The 21,885-nt window shown below is 34.6% G+C and overlaps 1 protein-coding gene across 4 annotated transcripts in view; it reads left to right on the forward strand.

Moving 5' to 3' along the window:
• Positions 1-21,885, forward strand: part of LOC110029834 (nudix hydrolase 3) — a 109,477-nt gene that overhangs the window by 14,293 nt on the left and 73,299 nt on the right. For all 4 annotated transcript variants that reach the window (XR_002294583.1, XR_002294582.1, XM_020732292.1 and 1 more), the window contains 2 exons: positions 10,490-10,567; positions 18,368-18,464. Coding sequence is in view for 2 of the 4 variants with exons in the window: in XM_020732292.1 (XP_020587951.1) it covers positions 10,490-10,567; positions 18,368-18,464 (175 nt within the window). In the remaining 2 variants the exon portion in view is untranslated. The remainder of the gene's footprint in view (positions 1-10,489; positions 10,568-18,367; positions 18,465-21,885) is intronic.

A 21,885-nucleotide genomic window follows, 5' to 3' on the forward strand; every position in this document is an offset into this window, starting at 1 on the left:
TGGGAAAGAATATAAATCAATTAGACTTGATTCATGCTCATGCCGGGTTTGCGTACAATAGATCCGTGAGTCAAACTACGGGTCGCACTCCATTTGAGATCGTGTATGGGTGCAATTTGCTCACTCCATTTGAATTAGTGTCACTCATGATGACGTCAAAGATTAGTGAGGATGCCGAGGAACGGGTGCACCAGATTCAGAAACGACGCCAAGTGGTTGGAAAAGAGATCACCAAGCAAAATCACAACTATAAGACACAAGCGAACAAGACAAAGAAATATGTTACCTTTAAAGTAGGAGATCTAGTATGGATTTGGCTGAAGTAAGAGAAATTCCTAGTAGAAACTTTGGGAAACTCAAATTTAGAGCAGACAAACCTTTCAAAATATTTCCGAAGCTGAATGATAGTTGTTTATAAGATCAACTTGCCAGGGGACTACTCTGTTTCCACCACATTAAATGTTGCGGACTTCACATCGTACTATGAGAACCTAATAGTTTTGATGGATGAAATTGAAGCTCCAATCCCGGGGACTGATGCATGCTGTGCATGGGGACTGGGCTGTGCGCTGCAGCCTTAAAGGAGCCCGATCCAACAGGGAGGCTGGGCGTTCGACCAACCCTGCGTGGGAATTACCACCCTCTTTTCCTCCCTTCCATTTAATCTATCTACTATATATTTTTGTGTTTGTTTAGTTAGGGTTATTCCTGTTTTTGGTTTTAAGATTTTTGCTTACAGGCATCTTCCCCTGTTAGGGTTGTATCCACGGATAAGTGGTGCTCGGCTGTATCCTGCTCCGAGGTGTTGTAGATTGAAAAAATACTTTTATGATTTAAAGCAGACACCAAAATAGTGGTGCAAGAGATTTGACTGGTTTATGTCAGACAATAGGTGTACGAAGTGCAGACAAATCAATTTTGCTTCATTAAATATTTTGATAATTGCTATGTTGTACTTCTTTTATTTGTGGATGACATGCTAATTGCATAAACATATATAGAGAAAATAAAAAACTTAGGAGAACAATTATCATGGAGGTTTAAAATGAAGGATTTATGTCCAAGCAGAAAATCATCGATATGAGAATTAGTAGGTACAAGTATGCATGTATATTGAATTGTCTCAGGCATATTATGTTGAGAAGATCTTACACAAATTCAACTCGAGTGAGTCAAAATCTGTTTGCAACCCGTTAGGTAGTTACTTTAAACTATCTAAAGAACAATCGTTTAAGTCTAAAGTAGAGCAAACATAGATTTGAAAAAAATTGTATGCTTTAGCAGTTGGAAGTTTTATATATGAGATGATATGTACATGACTCGATCTTGCATACTTAGTGGGAGAGGTCGGCCAGTAATGAGTAATCTAGACGAATATCATTAGACGACGGTGAAGTGGATTCTCAAATATTTGAGATGAACAATTAACAAGACTCTTTGATTTGGAAATGCAGGGGTTAAGCTACAGAGATATGTAGGTTCAGATTTGGAAGGATGTATTGATGGTAGAAGTACAACATGCTATATCTTCACTTTGGGAAACACATCAAAATTTTATAAAAGGTTGTTGTATTATCTACACTAGAAGTTGAGTATATTGCCATCATTGAGGTTGGCAGGAAAATGTTTAACAAAAATGCTTTATGACAAAACTCAACAAGAAGCAATAAAATAGAAAACTTCGGAGTGACAATATGAATGTTTTTCATCTATGAAAGAACGCTGTATTTCACGTTAGAATCAAGAACATTCAGCTTATGTTTCATTTTATTCGTTTACTAGTAGAAGTTTGTGAGTTATTTTTGGATACACAACTTAAAATTCTGCATATATGTTTAGTAAGGCTGTAACAGTTTAGAAATTGAAGCTTTGGTTGGCTTTAGTTGGAGTTCATGAAGGTTTAGATATGGATGGGTCACATTATAGTTAATAACTATAAATATGTTGCAGTTTTGAAGGAGCATAATTGTTCGTAATTAGTCTCAAAGTGGAAGATTGCTATGAGGTGGAGTTTGATTGTGTTAAACAATTGGTCACTCAAAGCCACCAATTTTGTCGTTCATGCTTGATAGTGAGTTTGCCCCGCGGGTGTCCCCACTTTATCGGGTTTGGGGGCGTTGCCTTTGAATTTTTTAATGTACATAGCCCCCATCACCCAAAAGGCAATGTTGTGGCACTCGATACAGGCTCATAATCCAACACACGATTTTCTAGCTTCCGAAGGGGGCGCTCCAGTGCCTACAGTGCCCTAATGCCGTGACTAGCAACGCCGTAATGCTGTGACCAGTAGTGTCGCAGTGCCAGTGTAGGTTCAGAAGCTCGAGAGCACAACACTACGATGCTCAAATGCAACGCTGCAACACCTTTTTGGAGTGCCGTTGCGCTTTATCGCGGTGCCCAGGTGCCAATAACTGAATTCAATCATTTTAGGCTTTATATTTCAATTTTTGCTGTGGGATTTTGTGTGTGTTGAAGTTGGATTTTAAGATTTCTCGTGCAAAGGAGATGAATGAGTGCTCTTGAGTTTCAAAAGAGTAGAAATACTTGTGTGTGGTGTAATTTGTACATTTTTGTATTTTTTGTTACTGTGTTGCTCTGTGATTTTTTTCATTTTCGAGTTTTTTTCACGTTAAATCTTGGTGCTCTTTGTATTTTCTTTGATTTTTTATTTTAGGCGCTTCTGTTCTAAGTCTTGTTTTTGATCGCTCTAATCGTTTCCGCGAATTATCAATATCTCTCACGACAACGAAACTAAAGATGAAAAGGAAAAAAAAAATCTTTTGCATAAAGGATGCTTGATGCTGTCCAAGTCCTAGTGTTAAAGGATCATGATAACATCAAAATGGAAATATATCATTTGGCTTATAAAGATGAGAACTAAAAATTTCTTATAGGATTTTCTATATTTTTAAAGATAAATTTTATAATATTGAAATTTAATAGGAGGTATTGTATTCTATGTATTTGAGTTTTGGGTAAAAAATGGTCATTTATAGTTAATTTGGCATGACTGAAATGATGATGTTAAGGTAAATGCTTGACAAAATATGAAAAAATATACTAAAGTATGATTGTATTAGAGGAATGGCTTGAGAGACATCTGATGAAGATAATATAATCGAAAATAGATTTAAAACTTGTTTGGTTTGGCTTTTCTCCTACTTTTCTACACAAATAAGTTTGTTTTGAAAAGAAGGTTGATGTTTGCACTACTTTTTATCACCCACCACATAGATAGTTACCCATAACAAATCTTTGTGAGAGGTTTATTTCTTGCAACAGCTCTGGAATATATGCAAGAAAATGCTTTCTTATTAGTCTGTTAGTAAAAATTCCGGTCTTTAAACCTCGCTATATCTAATATAGTTATCAATGCCAAACTTGATGATGCATTGCTATACTTATAAATAAACTGCTATAATATTATTTTTTCCTTTAATATTTTTGTTGGGTATCATCATATATTCATGCTTTCTTGTACATATTTTTATGAGATACTTTTGAACTATATTTTTTTATTTTATGCTTTAAAAGTTTATAATTATTGGGTAAAGTTCTTTTTTTTTCGAACTCTTTAAATTAATTATTTAATTTTATTGTAAATAGTTTCATTTATTAAAGGATACCGAATGATTGAGTGAGGTGCCTTTTGTGATATTGAAGTAGGTTCACAATAGTTTTTATAACAACATATATTTCATGTGCTTTTCGTACAATTGAAGCCCCTCATGTGCCATCAAACATTTTCACCTATTGTACTCACAACATCTTGCAATACTTTATTATATCTTGATATAGGAGTTAACTCAAACTACAACGGAAAAACAAATATTATTTTTTCAAGCAAATAAGCAGTTACAAGATCACAACGAAAAGAAACTGCAACAACCAACACTCAAAATTGACGATAATTAAAACAGATCCCGAAAGTGGTGACCGGTGAAAGGTTATCAGTTGGACGTGGGTGCGATCGGGAAGGGAAGGGGAGTGTTGATCGGTTATAGGGAGAATGTTGGGGGCTGTGATCTACAGTGTCGTGGTCACATGGTCTGGGCAACGATTAAGTGGCAGGGAGTTGTTTCAATAACGTCAGAATAACAACTAGGATGTGGGGGATGGGATTCTGTGAAGCTGAGACGACAAAGAGGTTGAAGGAAAGGGGTTGGTTAGGAGGGATGGCAACAAGGTGAGAGGGAGCTAGGTGGTATGTGGTTGTAGAAAAACAACGAGAAGGGTGTTTTTCGTGTGGTTACAATGAATATAGTGATGGCGGCGACGAAGTGCAGGGTGGTGGGTTGCGGGACAGCTAAGGGATGGCTATCCGGGGGTTGCAACAGCATGGGCGGAGGGGGGTGACTGGAAAGGGGTTTCAAAGGAGTTGAATGGGATAAATATTCTTGCGGGATCGAGTTACAGCCGGGGCACCACTCAAACCCTTGAAGAAGGTCACCACCTCGTACGATATATAGACGGAGTACCACTCATTGTTGGATACAACCTTAGAAGGGAAAACAACCCCCCGACATGTGACTTGGACAAAAATTTGAAAACTAGAAGATAAAAACTGAACCCTAAGATAACAAACAACATATCTGTAATAGTACTAGTAGTTAGAATATGAATGAATTGGAATAGGAAAAAAATAGAATTAGGAAGGGAATAAAAGAAGATAAGGGTTAGAAGAGGAAAGAATAAAAATAGGAAATGAAGAGAAATATGCAAGGAAGGGAAATAGGAAAAGAAGAGAAGTAGGCAAGGACTAGAAATAGGAAATGAATAAAATAGAAGGTGATGGAAAAGGAAGGAGGTAGAAAAGGAAAGTTCTAGAAAAGGAAGGGCTAGACAAGGAAAGTGCTAGCAAAGGAAGGGCTAGACAAGTCAAGGAATCAAATAAACAAGGGGAGGGTAGAGGGGTTGGACTGCAGTATTGTAGCAGCTTAATGCGTCTCGGTAAGCTCCCGCATAAATTTCTCGTGATTGAGGGGAGCTTCAACTTCATTTATCAAAGCTTCGGGGTCCTTGTAGTACGAAGTCAGGTCCGCATCATTGAACACAACATAAACATTGTAGTCTCTTGGCACATTGATCTTGTTGGCGTTGTCATTCCACAACACATCTTGATAGAATAAATAAGCATTCTTTTTGTCACATTCTGAGCTGGAGCTACATATAAATGTAGATTTCTTCAATGTAACTCTTGGGCTTTGAATTCTGAAACCCGCTTCTTCCGCTTTTCGTGCTCAGGAAAATGTAGCTGATAAACAAGTATGCAAGACAAAATCAACTTTAGGATGAAATTTGTAGCAGACTGCACGACTCTCACAAGCAACTACTTAGGAGCAATATTTTCTTCTTCACTAATAAAACCTGAATCCATTGAAGAATTTCCTTTCCCATCAAGCTTCTTAGACAAATTTCAAGACCGGGGTTTACTCCTGTTTGGGCATCTGATGATGGGTGCCATACTGAATTGAATCTAACATCTGAATAACTTTATGTAATCTTCTAGTCATGGCATGTAACGGCCTCATTTATGACATGCTGGTCCTCCCTCTGTAGGGGCAACTTAGTAATGAGTCTATAGATTAAATGGTATGAATTTTTCTCATATGGGGTTGGCATGCCTTTGGTGTTAGTTCCTCAATCTCAATACTATTTTGGACACTCATCGTGAAGTCGGTTGGAGTCTCTCCCATAGGTTTAACTAGAATTTTGTGCATTTTTTCCTTCTTAATTGGAAGCTGGCCCTTTTTCTGTGTCCTCACTATCTTCTGTGTTTATTGTGTCATTACCTAATTTTTCAAGAACGCCCTGCCCTTTGAAACCGATCACCCCTTGGTCTTGCAGTTTGCTTTAACATGCCCAAATCTAGAGCACTTACTGGCTGAGATAAATTTAGGGATGCAGATTGGTTCCACCTGTTGTGCCTTCTGACTCAACTTTGCCTCTGACAGGGTTAACTTGGAAGTTCTCCTGGCTGTAATATGATAGTAAGACCCTAAGGTTGAGCGCTGTCTGTAAGACTTGGTGGTCGCTCGGTAATGTTGTCTCTTTGCTTCTGAAGCTAGAGTCTGAACCTTCTGTCTATAGTAAGCTGTAGGAACTAGCACTGTATCTCTCGTTTCATTTTCAGATTCTCCCGTTCTCCCATTCGACTTTCTATGTCATGGTCGAGGGTAATCTCCCCCCGGGTTTCATCCTCAATGTTCGCAAGCTTTCGCTAAAGCGGTGGATCTCTAGCTGTATCTCTTTCCGATTAGGCTCAAACATGTATCTCCTTGGTGGTGTGGATAGTGTTTGGGTTGGGAGGTGAAAGATGGAGCATGAGATTAATTGAAAGTGTAGAAAATTTAATTTGGGTTACTAATTTTCAAAATCAACAAAGGGAAATTAGGATTAGGTCAAAATTTGGTTTTTTTTTGGTGGGTGATAGGAAAGAAAACTTTTGGTGGAGGTGGCTTAGCTAGGTATGCATGCTAGGAAATCCTAGGATAGGACTTGGTTTAGGTTAGCTTTGATGCCAAATGATGCCAGAGTTAACCCAAACTACAATAGATAAATAAATTTTACTATTCGAAGCAAATAAGCGGTTTTAAAGATCACAACGAAATGGAAATACAACAAAAAACACACACCACTTATGCAATTAAGGCAAATCCCAAGAGTGATGATTGGTGAAAGAGTTTGTGAGTTGGCTGTGGCGACCGGGAAGGGATGGAGAGTGTTGGTTGACTGCAACAAGAAGGGTGGGGGTTGTGAACTGCAATTCGGGGGTCGTATGGGTTGGATTAGCGATTAGGTGGCAGGGAGCTGGTTCGACAAGGCTGGATCAATAGCTATGATGCGGGGAAAGGGATTACGTGAGGTTCAGACAACATATAGGTGGCTGGAAAGGGGTTGGATAGGTGCTGGAAGGCGACGAAGAAGGATGATAGCAAGGTGGGAGGGAGCTAGATGGCAGGGGGTTACAGGAATACATCGAGAAAAGGGTGTTTGCCAGGTAGCTACAATGAATATTGTGATGGCGGCGATGAAGAGAAAGGCGTTGGACTGTGGGACAGCTAAGGGAGAGCTGTACGGGGGCTGCGGCGGCGAGGGGTGGGGGTGGTTGCAAAGGGGTTTCAGAGGTATTGAATGGGATAAATATCCTCGCAGGATCGAGCTACAGCCAGAGCACCACTTGAACTCTTAGAGGAGGTCACCACCTCGGATGAGATACAGTCATAGCACCACTCATTGTCGGATACAACCATAGAAGAGAGGACATAAATATGAAGTTTGGAAGATAAAAACTGAACCCCAAGGCAACAAACAACATATTTATAGTAGGTACTAGTCGTCAGAATAGGAAGGAAATAGAATTAAGAAGAGAATGAAAAAAGTTAAGGAATAGAAATAGGAAAGGAAGAGAAATATGTAAGGACTAGAAATATGAAATGAATAAAATAAGAAAGGTGATGGAAAAGGAATGGGTTAGACAAGAAATGTGCTAGAAAAGGAAGGGCTGGAAAGGCAAGTAATCAAATAGAAATTGGGGAGGGCGTAGAAATGCTAGACCGCGGTACTATAGCAGCTACAGTACTGCATCAAGCTCCCTTGCCATATCTACTTTCAACCAATTTTATTGATAGCAACAAATGAATTAGCTATCTAGTAAGCCCATAGATGGTTTGAAACTGTAAATTATGGGTAATAAAATTTGAATATCTTAACTGAAAGGTATATAATGAGTCATTGGATGGGTGAATGAAATTAGTGTATGAGAATTTTGAAGTAGCAGGCCTAAAATAACATGATACAAGTTTAAAATGATTTGGAAAGAGTAGATTCTAACATCTCTGGGCAGGCTTTACAGACCAAGGCACCTTAGGACTTAGCTTCTATTATCTAGGCTTTTATTGATAAAATCACGACAAGTATGTTGGGAATCACATTTAATAGACCACCAATTAAAACTAGAACTCATCGTTTTGATTTAAGCCTAAAAGCTAAAGTAAATTTGTGCCAAATGATAATTTAGTTGCTTTATCTAAATCAGATATATCTGAAGAGAAATTGTAATTTCGAAAACCGACAAGTCAATTAGGAGCCTTACAACAAATAGAAACACAGTTTTAAGATTTTTGACTAATATTAGCAATCCTTGCAAAAACTAGTGCAAATTATGTAGAGGACAAGAGAACAAGAAAATAATTCACCATATAGGGAAAATCGGCCCTCGCACTAATGTATGATTATGACTTCTGTCAGTACTCGTTACTCCCAATTATACCACACTCATTGAATCAACATTTAACAAGGCCACACATGATTTAAGCAAACTATTTGAATTTATCAAGCAAAAACTAAATTTATCTGCCTAATTGTCCGATAGCATTTTATAATTTCTTTTAAATCTCACCCAACTAAATCCTCATTATAACATGCAGAATGAACTCAAATTAAGTTGCAATGGGCGTCACTGCCTATAAACAACTAAATCAAACTAATTTAATACTCATTAACAACAATTGCGAGGTGTATGTAAGCCCATAAGTAATATAGGGTGTCAAATAATGTGTATGATGGAAAACTAGATGTGTGTATTACAGTTGGTTAAATTTAAACTACATAATCAATTATACAAGATATGAGCACTTAGAAAGCATTTTGGGATTCATTTGGATAATTTTTTGATATTCTAGATTCAATTTTTACACTTTTTTTCTCAAGTAGAGCCTCTCAAGGCAATTTTTAGCCATTTTGGCAGGGTTAAATTTCAAAATAGTCTCCTGATTTTGAACCATTATTGTAGGGTTAAACTCTAATTTAATCTCCCTACTGTTCAAAATTTTGGTTCAAAATGGTTTTTTAGGGACTAAATTGGGATTAATTTGTTTAGTTGAGGAATTAAAATGCCATCAATAGACTATTTTTGATCAATTTTGTAAAATGGAGGGGTTAAATTTGAGGCATATGATACTTTATGATTAAATTGGCCATGCCTAAATAGGTGAGGGTCTATTAAATTTTGAACTATTTTTTGAGGATTAAACTCTAATTTTATTTCTCCACAATTCAAAATTGGTCCAAAATGTTTATTTAGGGACTAAATTGGGATTAATTTTTTTTAGTTGAGGGGTTAAAATGGGATCAATTTGTACTCAATTTCTATATGGGACTAATTTTGATCAGTTTTGTTATATCAAGGGGTTAAATTTGAGGCATATGACACTCTGTTATTAAATTGGCCATACCTAAATGGTTAAGGGACATTTATGAGATTAATGCGTCTTATGCTAGAATTTTCAATGTTTTTTTTTCCAAAAATGTGTTAACTTTCTTGAAAAGTGGAATTATTAGAAGTAATTACTTGGTTCATTGCCTCGAGGAGAGATTTATGTTGATGGGTAATAAGTGTTTGCTCCTTGTGACTCTCTTGAAGTGGTGATTTTATGTTCATGTTTTTTGAGATCTAGAGTTTCATGGATTTTTTGTTAAATACTAGTGGGTCAATTGATATGTCACCAAAATGTTTATTATGATTGAGTCCATATTTGATCAAATTTTTGGATCTCAAAACATGCTAGTGTTTAGGCATTGAATTATGGGAGTTGAGTCCAATACCATCCTAACTCTTTGTTCAATAACTTATAATTGAGACAGTGCAATTTGGCATGGTGTACTCAAAGCTACATGAAAGCCTTGATTTGAGTTTGACTAAGCTTAAATGAAGCACACATATGCATGATTGAGAAATTTTCTAGCCATTTGAAGGAATATTTTTATTTCACAGGCTTAAATGATGCAAACATAGTTGAAGCAAGCTTTTTGATGAAACAAATCAATTGAGTTCAAAACTGTTTGATTTTGAGTTCATTAGGATGTGAAAATGTTCAAAAAAATAGCATGATCACATTTTTAACTAAGTTTTAGCTTCTATGAAGCTCAAAGTTCAAAAAATAATTTTAGGAGAGCTTCACTCTGAAGTGCAAAAAAGTTAGTTGTAGTGTGTGTATATTGAAACATGGGGTGAGATGTTCGTTGGGGCATATGTAGAGATCTTTTCTACCATTTTTTAGAATTATATGGTGAGATTCAGCGAACATAGAAAGTAGTTTCTTCGATAACGTTCTTGTTACTCTGGTGGTGCAGGTTGACCAATGACTCATCTTTTAATGCTGCATATGGGTATCCATTGATTATCCCTTTAAAGTTCGGCATGTAGTTCTTATAATAGGTTTTTCTTATGGGTCACGCTTCATACGCACCCCAAATAGGCCCACTATCTAAAGATATTCGTGGGAATAGAAAGAGTGAAGGAGTACATGACCAGAAAATCTATGTAATTTGCATCGACTGAGCTTGGCTGATTAAAACTTTTGATAACTAGTGATGTGGTTTTGAATGAACAAATATTTACTTCAGTCTGTCATCACCATTTTTATTGGTTTTAGTAACTGGAACTTATTTTTTTCTCATCTTCAACCCTTTTTTTTTCGTTTTCCAGGAGGGAGCTTCATGAAGAGCTGGGCATTAGTCTTCCAAATGATGCTTTTGAATTAATATTTGTCTTTCTCCAAGAGTGGTAAAACAGAATCACATTTTTTTCATATACATGCCGCTTTTGTGCTAGTATTTTAGTTCTAAATCAAATATTAAGTCTGATTTGTTGTGATCTTGTCTTCTTTGGCATATCATGCATTTAATAATTTATTTATATTCACATTACTGACTATTTTTTCTATTTAGTGGGCATATTTTCCTTATCTTATTCTTGTTTATGGATGAGGCTAGGTTTCCAAGGGAAAGAGGGAGGGAGCCCTGATACATTATCAGGGAATATGTTTTATTCTGTATAATTCTACAACAAGATGGCGAAGCAGGCAACATGCATGGAAGAGGTTGAGCTAATGTATTATGTGTGAATTGCTTGGAGATAAAGATAGTTTGTCTTTTATCCTTAGGGATGAGGGTTAATGAAGGTTTGGAAGTTTTTAAATTTGGTTAAGAGTTAGTTACCTCAACCACCGAGTATTGACCTAGTAATACTGTAGAAATTATAAGGATATAGACAAGAATGTTCCACATACGTGCTATTAAAATTTGCTGCACTCTCTTCAGATTTTTTTAAGAGAGAAAGGATGGAGCCACGAAAAAATCTAATAGAGAGATGGTAAGGGGTTTTCAGTTGAGTGGAAGATTGTTTCTTAGAACTGGCTTTTGACATATGATCTTCTAAGCCTGAGATATGCTAATCATATTCCATGCTTTTCTTTTTTATAGAAAATTGATTACTTCCACTCTCAAACCTCTATAGTTTTAGTTTTAAAATTCTCTCATGACTATTTATATGTAGCCAATTTAGTTGTAGAATATCGTGTTTCTCTAGTTTAATATCTTGGCCATACAAAATCGTCCAAATGATTTCTCATGGACTGATTTAGAAATAATTTTGTATTGTCCAGGGACTAAAATGGGATCAATTTTGCATCACATTTTTATTCCCGTGCAATTATTTTGGATCAATTTTATGAAGTCCGAGGGATTAAGTTGAAAAAAAAAATGATATTATGTGCTTCTATTGACTATATATGAATAACGGGGGAGTAGATTTGGGATTTAACTTTATATAATAATAATAATAATAATAATAATAATTATTATTATTATTATTATCATAAGAATTAATTTTTTGTAGGAAAAAAATGGCGAAATAATATTAAAGTAAATTAATTAATTTAATTTTTTAAAGCTATCTCAAAATTTATTTAAGAATTTGTTAAAATAAAGCTAGCTGTAGAAGCCAACTCATTGTCCTCATAATGCACATGCCATGGATGGAGATGGAGTTGTTAGCTCCCATACTCTGTAAACTGCTGATGTGACAAAAGAATCATCATAAATTCTCCACCTTCACTTTAATGAAATATGTTTGTTTCATGGCAGGTGAGGGATCAAATATTCTGCTTGAAATATTATCAAAATATTTGACATCACATTTGCATAAGTTTTCAAGGATTTTTATAATAAAAATTTGTAAAATATAAACTCTATGGGCTACCTTATCTATAGAACTAGGCTACAATACCTAATATTTGGGCACGATCCTCTACATATCGGAGTAGATGGGGCTAAATGTTGGCAATTTCCCACAGCAACAACAACAACAACAACAAAGCTTTAATCCCACTACGTGGGGTCGGCTACATGAATCCTTTTTCTCCATTGCGTCCTATTTAGTGTCATATTTTCATTTAGTTCTAGCAAGTTAAGATCATTTTTTATACAATAAGCCCAAGTCTTCCTAGGTCTACCTCTGCCTTTCTTAACACAAGTCGAATTTAAAACATCTACTCTCCTAATCGGATCATCTAATGGTCGACGTTTAATATGACCAAACCATCTAAGACGACTTTCTCTAATTTTGTCTGTCACAGGAGCTACACCAACCCTATCACAAATATATTCATTCCGCATTTTGTCTCTAAGAGTAAAGCCACTCATCCACCTAATCATTCTCATCCCGGCAACACTTAACTTATTATTATGCTTCTCTTTTAAAGGCCAACATTCAACGCCATAGAGCATTGCAGGTCTCACCACCATCTTATAAAATTTTCCTGATTCTCCTACGGCCTCCCATTTCCCCGGCCGATAACCGTTGTGGGGCCAAGGCGAGATGTAGGGCCAAGGGGAGCTGTAGGCCCGCGGGAGTCATTACGATTCTCGTCCCGCCTCGCATTTTCCCCGCCGATAACCCTTGCGGGGCCCGCGGCAGATGCCGATTTGCTGGGCGGAGCGGGCGGAACAAAAAAAGAATTGAAATGTTGCAAAATGGAGGGGTGCAACAAGAGGACTTCCCAGGAGGTCACTCATCCTAGTACTACTCTCGCCTAAACACGCTTAACTGCGGAGTTCTGATGGGATCCAGTGCACTGATGCTGGTATTTTGGCAATTTTCCAAATGACAAAATAAAAAAATGCAAGGAAGGGGCTCATTTATATATTTTTCATGTATTTATTTAAGTATTTACGATATTTTTCAATGAAAACCATTAAAAAAAAGGAACTGATTAGGTTGCCGTGCATATAGGTAGAGGTGAAAGTCCCAACCTTGGGCATTCTCCAAGTTTTGAGGATGTAAATCTCAACCCCCTATTCAGTATATTTGTAGTATCGGGGAAATTGAATCCAAATTCCAAATATTATGCAAAAATGAATCTAGATATCTCTTATACATAAATTGGCTTGAACTAGATCTTATGCAAACAAGCAAACAGAGTTATTAGGGTTTATACACCGACAATTTTTTGAACTCGATTATCTGTGAATCAATAGTAGTTCGACGATGTTGTTAACACAATCTTTATATATAAAAAAAAAGAATGCGCCTCTGCTTCGATTTACATATTAATATCATGACTGCTAATGCTATCAAAAAAATAAAAGAATCTTCAACTTATAAGATCCTTTGTGTGCATTGATTTATACTCTCTATTGATCTATTTAATTATTAAAATATCATATTCGAAGTAAATCACATCTTGACAATACAACAACAACAAGCCTTTATCCCACTAAGCCCACTAAGTGGGGTCGGCTGCAACAACAAGCCTTTATCCCACTAAGTAGGGTCGGCTACATGGATCCTTTTTCTGCATTGCGTCCTATTGATTGTCTTATTTTCTTTTAATTCTAATAAATCACCTCATGACAATTACCTTTAAAAATTTGAAGGAAATATATTTTGTGCAATTTTTCTAATAATAAATGTAAATCATGATCTATGTACACTCTAGCTAAATCTAGCTCTCCCCTACAAAAAATATTAAGGAAAAAAATTAAAAAATTCGTGTACTAATCTGTCATTTTATAAATTAGAGCAACCACCCATCTTTCTTCTGCGCTAGTTTGCCAAATGTGATAAATTTAATTTTGACAAAAAATAATGTCATCTTAAACATATTCATATGATCACACTAACAAATATGACAATGACAACAATGCGACAGTTTTCCTTTAAGTTGGCGGTCAACCTTTTTGTGTGGCCTTATTATATTATGGTTACTACCTTAGCTTGAATTTTCCTAATAGCTAAGTCTAAGAGTATTTAGTTATACGACTCAATTAATAGTGTACGAAGAACTCTTTACCCAAAGTCAATTTAAAATTAGCTTATTCAATAAGCTTTTATCCCAAACATCATATATGACAACCAATGTTTGTTTATTTTTTATTAATCAAGTTTGACCGTCTTTTGATGCTAATTAGGTAAACTAGAATTCATAACAACTTGAGATGATGAAACCCTGAGATTTTGATTAGCTTGTCACCATTCAACGCCCATTTGCTCTGAGCCAATAATTGTATAGCATTCTCACTCTAAACCAAAAGATACTAATGAAAACAAAACTTTTTAGAGCCTTTCGATTATTCTTAATTGAAAGTTTTCTAACTTGATCGAGAGTGATAATTAATCATTGTTTTTTCGCTTGCCTTTGGGAAAGTTTGAATTAGACCCTGAAATCCTTATTAGAGGAAGTCTTTATGTCGATTGTCAAAAATTTAATCTTCCTTCTAAAAAATTAACCCAAATATTAATTTGAATTGACAAATATATAACTAGATTGAGCCTGGTTTGGATTTTTTGTGCTTATAAGGCTACGACCATATATTATACTCGCCAAGTGATTTCATAAGTTAGATTTGGTGTAGAGTTATTAATAGCTATTGGTAGTCTTTCTTCTTCTTCCTTTTGCTCTTTCCTTTTTTTTTGGCTTTTGATGTGACTCCAAAATAAGAACGAGCTCTCTCGCTTTAATGTTCTCTCTATATTTGTACCATGCACCTAGGAATGCTACACTAGTATGAACTTGATTCGTAGTCAACCTCTTAACATTATGTTGCGAGTCCACAATAAGGGCTTTATTTTACTTAGATAATGATATGATTAGATCAATAGCATTTTTTAAGCACTGCCAGAGAAAAGAGAGAAGTACAATAAAGCAAAATTAATTAGAACGTCTACGTTGATGCCTACTGAAAATGGGAGAATGAAGATGGATATATTTTGGTTTTTGCCTCTTTTGGTAAAATTAACATGAAATCTTTTATCCATTAGAGAGTCTACAATCTGAATACTACTCTTAGAATCAGATGCATGTTGTGGCAGATAATCATCATTTTGTTACCAAATGGGTATAGGTTTCAGTGCTATTAGAACTTTGAAAGGAAATGTTAGTTCTAATTTTAGGGGTAGATGAAGTGAATAATTCCAAATGTTTGATAGGAGTAGGATCATCACTCATTTTTTCTTTGCAGGGAAATTGAACTAGATATCGGGTTTTGAGAATAGTCGTTAACATTATGGTGATCTTTCACCTAATGGTTAGTAGGTGGAGGGTCCTGTGATTAAGTTTGAAAATTTTTATGTTTCGGATGAGCTTTGAACAATTAGATTATTGTGTGCTAAAAAGGGCAAAATGCGCAATATGGAGGAATGTTCTGAAATTTCACTTTTTGCCAATATCTAGATAAAGAAGACCCATTCTACAATTTTTATGGAATAGGGCAATAAATTTTTTTTTTCACTTAAATTATAGCCACATAGGGTTTAGCAGAACGAATTGTTGCAATATCCATCTAACACAGGACCTAGGGCTCCCGTTGTAGGCACTTCATTTCCGCCAGGCGGAGGCCCGCAGAATTGCGACAACGGGAGAAGTCCCGCATGAAGCCAGGATCAATGCAGGAGACTCCGCAATTCTTCGCGGGTACTGTAGACAAAGTGGGGGTCGCGATTTTCCACGATCCTTTGCGAATAGAGGGGAGGGCGACCTTTGTAGGAGTTTTTGGGAAGGACTTTTCTGGATTATTCTTACCTCTTTTCTGTAGAAGTTATGAGCGTGTTTAGTTTCAAATCTTCTATGTAAAGTGTCCTTCTCCTTTGTGGGCTGTATCTGAGGAAGTAGTGGTGCTCCGACTATATCCTCTCCGCGGTGGTGATTGTATCTTCCCCTCTTATCCTTCCCAACCTATCTTTTTCAATCTTTTTAGCCGCCTACCACTTCAAGCTTCTCCTAACTACCACACGATCATTGCCGACCACCCAATACCCTTCTCACTTGCCGTCCCTTCAGTTTCACACTATTCCCTCACAACCACCAGCACTCTGTTGCTATCACCACCCCGACTAGCCATCCTGACCCACCTCGTCGATCACTATCACCCATTGGAATATATTTAGAAGTGTTTGTTGTGTCGTTTTGTATTTGTCTTACTATTTCTATTCGAGTCATGTTGTAACTCTATTTTAATAGTAATGAAAGTTTTTGTTTTTGTGTTTCTACTATTTCCCTTACTAGTTCCGGTATCACCATATTAAAGTTTTTTAAAGATTAAAGCTAATGGCTATCTTGAAATAAGCCCGATTTAATCTGTTTCTATGGAAAGCCTTGTGATGACGTGCTGATGATCAATGATTCTAGCAGTGTAATCACATAACAATTGGAGATCAATTCCACAATAAGAGGTTAGAGTGGCTTTAGAATGGTTTTGACAAATTTTTTGGAGGTTCTTTATTGATCTATTAGTTAATTAAATGTACCTCAAATGCTATTTCATTATAAATATGACTTTTCGTCACCTGTTTTTTTTACTTTCCCCCTTTTTGGAAAGAATTTTTTTTTTCTCTGCCTTTTTTAATGCTGTAGTTAGTGAGCATGACTTCCGTTCACGCTGGAAAACAAATCTCTTTTGCCGTTCTATGCCGCTAGATTGTTGGAATTCGCCATCTAGGTTTTCTTTTCCATGCAGCCTGCATGTATCGGCTTTCCTCCAAGCATGCCAATATATATATTTTTTTGACGACTCTTTCTCTTATTGTGTGCTATGCGCGTTAGTTTGAAAGATGAATCTAGCAGTTTCTACACCGGCATCTACAGCTATTGTGCCCAAGGACTGTTTGCCATAGAACCCGTCTATTAGCTATGATACATAGCTGTATCTTATGGTACTCGAGCATTGGAGATCGTTAGTTGGGAGGAATAGAGGAAGTGAGGGGTTATTATTTTTTTGAATTCTTTATTGAATTTTTTGGTAGGATTTTAAGCTTATAAGCAATTACAATCATAATTAATTTGAAATAGAATTTATCCATTCCAAATTGTCTCCACAGTAGTAGGGACTAATTTCTAGACAAACTATATAATATAAGCAACCTATCTTCAAATTTAAGACTAGATGCTTCAATCTAAAATATAATTTCAGTAGAGTTAATTATAATCCTTAATTTTAAAAACAAACTTATCTAAATAAGTTAAGAAATGTAAACTCATCTTTCATATTGTTTCAATGATCCAATCTTTGATGTTTGATTGATGATTTGATTGTGCTTATGAACTTATGGAGGCATCTTTTTTTATTTTAACGGTGATGTGAAATCAACACAACTGGTAGTCTCCATGAAGAGATCATATCGATATAATTCAATAAATACAATCTTCTGGTCCCTTCATGACTTAATGCTTGTATTGTGAGGGAGTTTTCTTTCTATAGAGTTTTTTAAATTGAACAGCCAAATTAAATATTCTCTTCATGTCTGAACCCCAATTAATGCTACATCACCATCGTAGTAGTTTTAAAATAAATATGAAGGGAATTGCTAAATTGGAAGATGAATCTGCCTCATATGCTATCAAGAAGAGAAGAAAAATGATCACAACAATGTGTTGCAGGGGAATCGTAGAGAACACTTCACAAGCATAAGAGCTTTTTATGGTTATGATTTGGACTTCAACAATTAAGTTATTCACAAATAGGGAAGTTTAAGTATTTTGTATTGCTAGCATTGAATAATTTTTTTTTAAAATAATTGCTAGTTGATTTTCTAAACGGCAGGCTAGTGGGTGAAATGAGCATATTGTGTGCTACAGAGACTACACCCACACTCCAACACTGCACAAGCGCTCCTCCCATCCCTAATGCTTAGTAATGTTACAGAGCAAGGCTTCAATGCTCTGCATTGGCAAGCTTCAAAATATGTCCATTTTCACTTTTTTAAAAATATTTTTAAAGCATTATGATGTGTAGAATGGCGATTGCATTCCATCTAAAGTAAGGAAGAGGAGGCAATTGAATTTTCCTCATAGTATACTAAAATGAAGGGAAAATTTAAATATCTTAGATTAATAGTTTCAAAGAACTTAAGAGGAAGCGAGAATAAATTGCAAGATGTAGGATTTTTCATGAAGTTTTGTGCAAATATTTGCTGTATGGAAAATTGGAATTAAGCAGACACAAAGCATTGACTAAATTATTTTCTTATATATATCTTTTTATTGAATTCTGAGAAAGAATCATGCTTAACCATTTAGCTGTATTGCAGTGTGATAAATGATGGAAAATTTATCAACAATGAATATAATGATGTATATCTCGTGACAACGTTGTCACCGATCCCTCAAGAGGCATTTAATCTTCAGGTGAGTAAATTTATGGCTTCTTTGCAAGATTCTTCTCCACGAGATAACCTAGATTTTTGTTGATTTAGAGAGTTCGGCATTTAGTCGACACGAGGAATTTTTATCTTTCTTCATGTTTGCTATTGTTTGCTTTAAATAGTGCATGCATCTGGTAAAGCTCTGTAAATAGTTTTTTAATTCTTTGATTTAAGGCATCCAACATGCCAAAGTATGCTGTTTGTAATTTTTATTATAAATCTATTTGTGTTGCATTAGCTTATTATTCGGTATGGCTCTTTTAAGAGGATATTATTGAAGATTAATGGTAATTTTTTTAAATTTGCAATTAGACTCACTCCCCTGGATGAATTTGATTGTTGTGCAGTAAAAATTTTATTGATAGCTAAGTTTGTGATGCCAGAAATGAGTGATAAGATGAATGCGGGGCAAAACTTATAAGGAGAAATTAAACAATGATTATATCATAAAGACAGTTGGAGTAGCATCTATTAAATACTATCTATTTTGAACTAAACTTTGGCAGTTTGACCGTTTACAATGGATGGTACAAAGTTTTCCATTAGATGTGTGGCTAAAATTAGCGTATAAGAATTATGAAGAATGAATAGACCTATGGTAACATGACTAGAAGTTGTTTTGATGATTTGCCAAGGATATTTTTAACATTTTATTTAGTGCTCAATATGAATGAATAAAAGTCATTGCTCATAATGGTGATCCCAAATAGTTGGGATAAAGTTAAAAATAATGATACATGCTTGTATATTTAAACAAACTTTGCCAATGTTTAATTTAAAGGTATTTTGTTAGTCTCATGTTTTTGAACTTGATTTGCCTCGCTTTTACACTTTTGTAGAAGCCAAATGTATGAGAAGGAGATTGCTTTAAGGAAGAAAGAGAAAAATTGAACAAATTTTAAGAGAAAATATCTAACAAAATTTTTGTGACTTATATGTTGATCATGTTTAATTGGTTGTATATTTGTTCATCTACATGTGTTGATATGTGAAGAGAATGAAAGAAAAGGCTGAGTATGATTAAATCAACATTTTTGTCAAGATATACCTTTATTATTATTATTTTTTGATTATTGGAGGTATAAAGAGTAATATTTTTTCATTAGAATTTAAAAGTTGAATATTTGATTTACTTTATGTTTAAGGCATATAAAGGTATTTAAAAGTCGTCAAAGGTAATTCGTGCATTTTGTAAGTGCCCATGGGAAATAGCTTATTTTCGGCAAAAAAATATTTCAAAAATAGACTATTTTCTACCGGCAGCCCATATTTTTGAACTTACCAATGCGAGAATAGATGGACGGACAAAAATATTAATTTTTTTTACAAGTATGAATTGATAAAATAAGCTATTTAAACTTTTTTTCTATTATTGGCATTTTCCAATAACCAATTTTCTTCATCCATTCGTTTAGTTTTGAATTATTAACTAATCAATATAATGAGTTATTAGAATATTATACAATGAAACAATTATATTTCTATGTCATAGTATATAGGAAAAGAAACTCCATGTATTCTAGTTGTTATTTTTAATTGTAATAGAAATCATATCACGTGTTGAACATATGAATACCGATTATGACCATTGGCGTTGATAAACATTTAAAATGATGATGTGATTATTGTATTTATCATTGAATGTATCTATCTCATCATATAAGGAATTTATCATACATTTACTCAAATTTTTCTTTCTGTACTAATATATTCTTCTCAAGAGCAGTATATAAATGTAATTTAACTCACCTTGGCCAATACATTCATTGTCGACACAATGTGATATAGAATATTGCACGATTATTTGAGGTAAAAATATACTAACTTTCCTTTCACCAATATATCTTGTGTCGGCAGAATGGGCATGGGTTTTATTTCAACTATTGTCTGAGATGGAAGTAAACTTCATTAATGTCTTCAGTTAGTACTATTAGGGGATAAACTCTATTTATCAATATGTATATGGAAAGGTTCTTCTATTCATCATTAAATTTGCATTCTTTTAAACATGGATATCTTTTTTTACGAGAAGCTGAATGCCTTTCTTTGTAAAACTATTGCATAAATAGTCGTTATAAATAGTCAGGAGTAGTACTAACATGTAAGTTTTATTTCTAATAACATGACAAGTTTGTTGAAGAGAAGAATGAATTAAATGTTGTCATGCTTGTCATAATAAATTCTGTTATTATATAAAAAAATAAATCAGTAATATACTGATTAAATGCATTAGGTTTCGGAGTTGGAAATGCTGCTCTAATTTATAAATGTAATTACTACATTCAGATGTGCAAATGCATTTCTTTCATTTTATCCTTGTCCCTCAAATATTTACTCCTCTAAGACAAACTCAAATTTATGCATAAGAAACATTTACAATAGAAGTTTTTATAATTTTTCAATACCGAAATTTATCTTAAAATTTCTCTCAAGAACTTTTATTATGAATTATAACTCTTTATATTTATACTTAAACCTCAGATTCTTTATCAAATGGTGGTTTACTGTTAACTCACGTATTCTTCATTTATTGATAATTTAGTTAGATAAATTCATTATAATTGATATGAAAATTTTTTCTTATATTGCTGAATGATAATTTAAATTTTTATATCCAATTAAGTTCGGAATAATTAATGAATACATGACATTTATATTTAAGAACTTAATTAAGCAATTAAAGGGAATGTCACATTTAGATTAATTAAGGCTTATTATTCCAATTCCAATCCAAATTTATATATATGCTAACCGTCTAATTCCTGCCGGCTGTTCCAATTAACAACTGTCCAAATTTTAGCATCTTTCATTCAAATCTCAAGTCAAATTCACTTATATAGTGGATTCTATTCAAGCTAATCACCTACAATAATGATCAATGCTATCTTCAATTCTAAATTCATTCAAAATCTCTAAAATAAAAATACCAAAAGTTTTTTCTCATGTAAGCATTTATTCAATTAGACCAAACTCTGATAATTGCTTTGTAAAAAATGTTTTCCGATGTCTAGAAATTCACAAATAAGGGCCTTCTATTATTCGAAAGTCCTTTTTATTATTCACATCCTCAAAAAATCTCTCTCCTGTTTCCATTAAAACACCAGTGCATCTATTTCTCATGGTAGCCCTTCTTTTCGACTTAAATTGAGCAAGCAATCTCATGTTTGATTGTGTTGCCTTTTATGAGCTCATGTCCTGTAAACTCCTTTGTACATTTTTTTTCTTCCCCAAAATTAGAGAATGCACGTGAGCAGCTGAAGGCTCATTGATTTTTTAGTGATTTATTATGAAAACCCATTGTCTTTGATTTTTGATTCAGTTAGTATGAAGACCCATTATCGTTGATCTTATATCAACCGTGATTGAAAAGTATTCTCTGTTCTGTTTGTATTTAATTATAGCTT

The sequence above is a fragment of the Phalaenopsis equestris genome, unplaced genomic scaffold, assembly GCF_001263595.1.
Source record: "Phalaenopsis equestris unplaced genomic scaffold, ASM126359v1 Scaffold000606, whole genome shotgun sequence".
In the NCBI taxonomy this organism is placed as follows: Eukaryota; Viridiplantae; Streptophyta; class Magnoliopsida; order Asparagales; family Orchidaceae; genus Phalaenopsis; species Phalaenopsis equestris.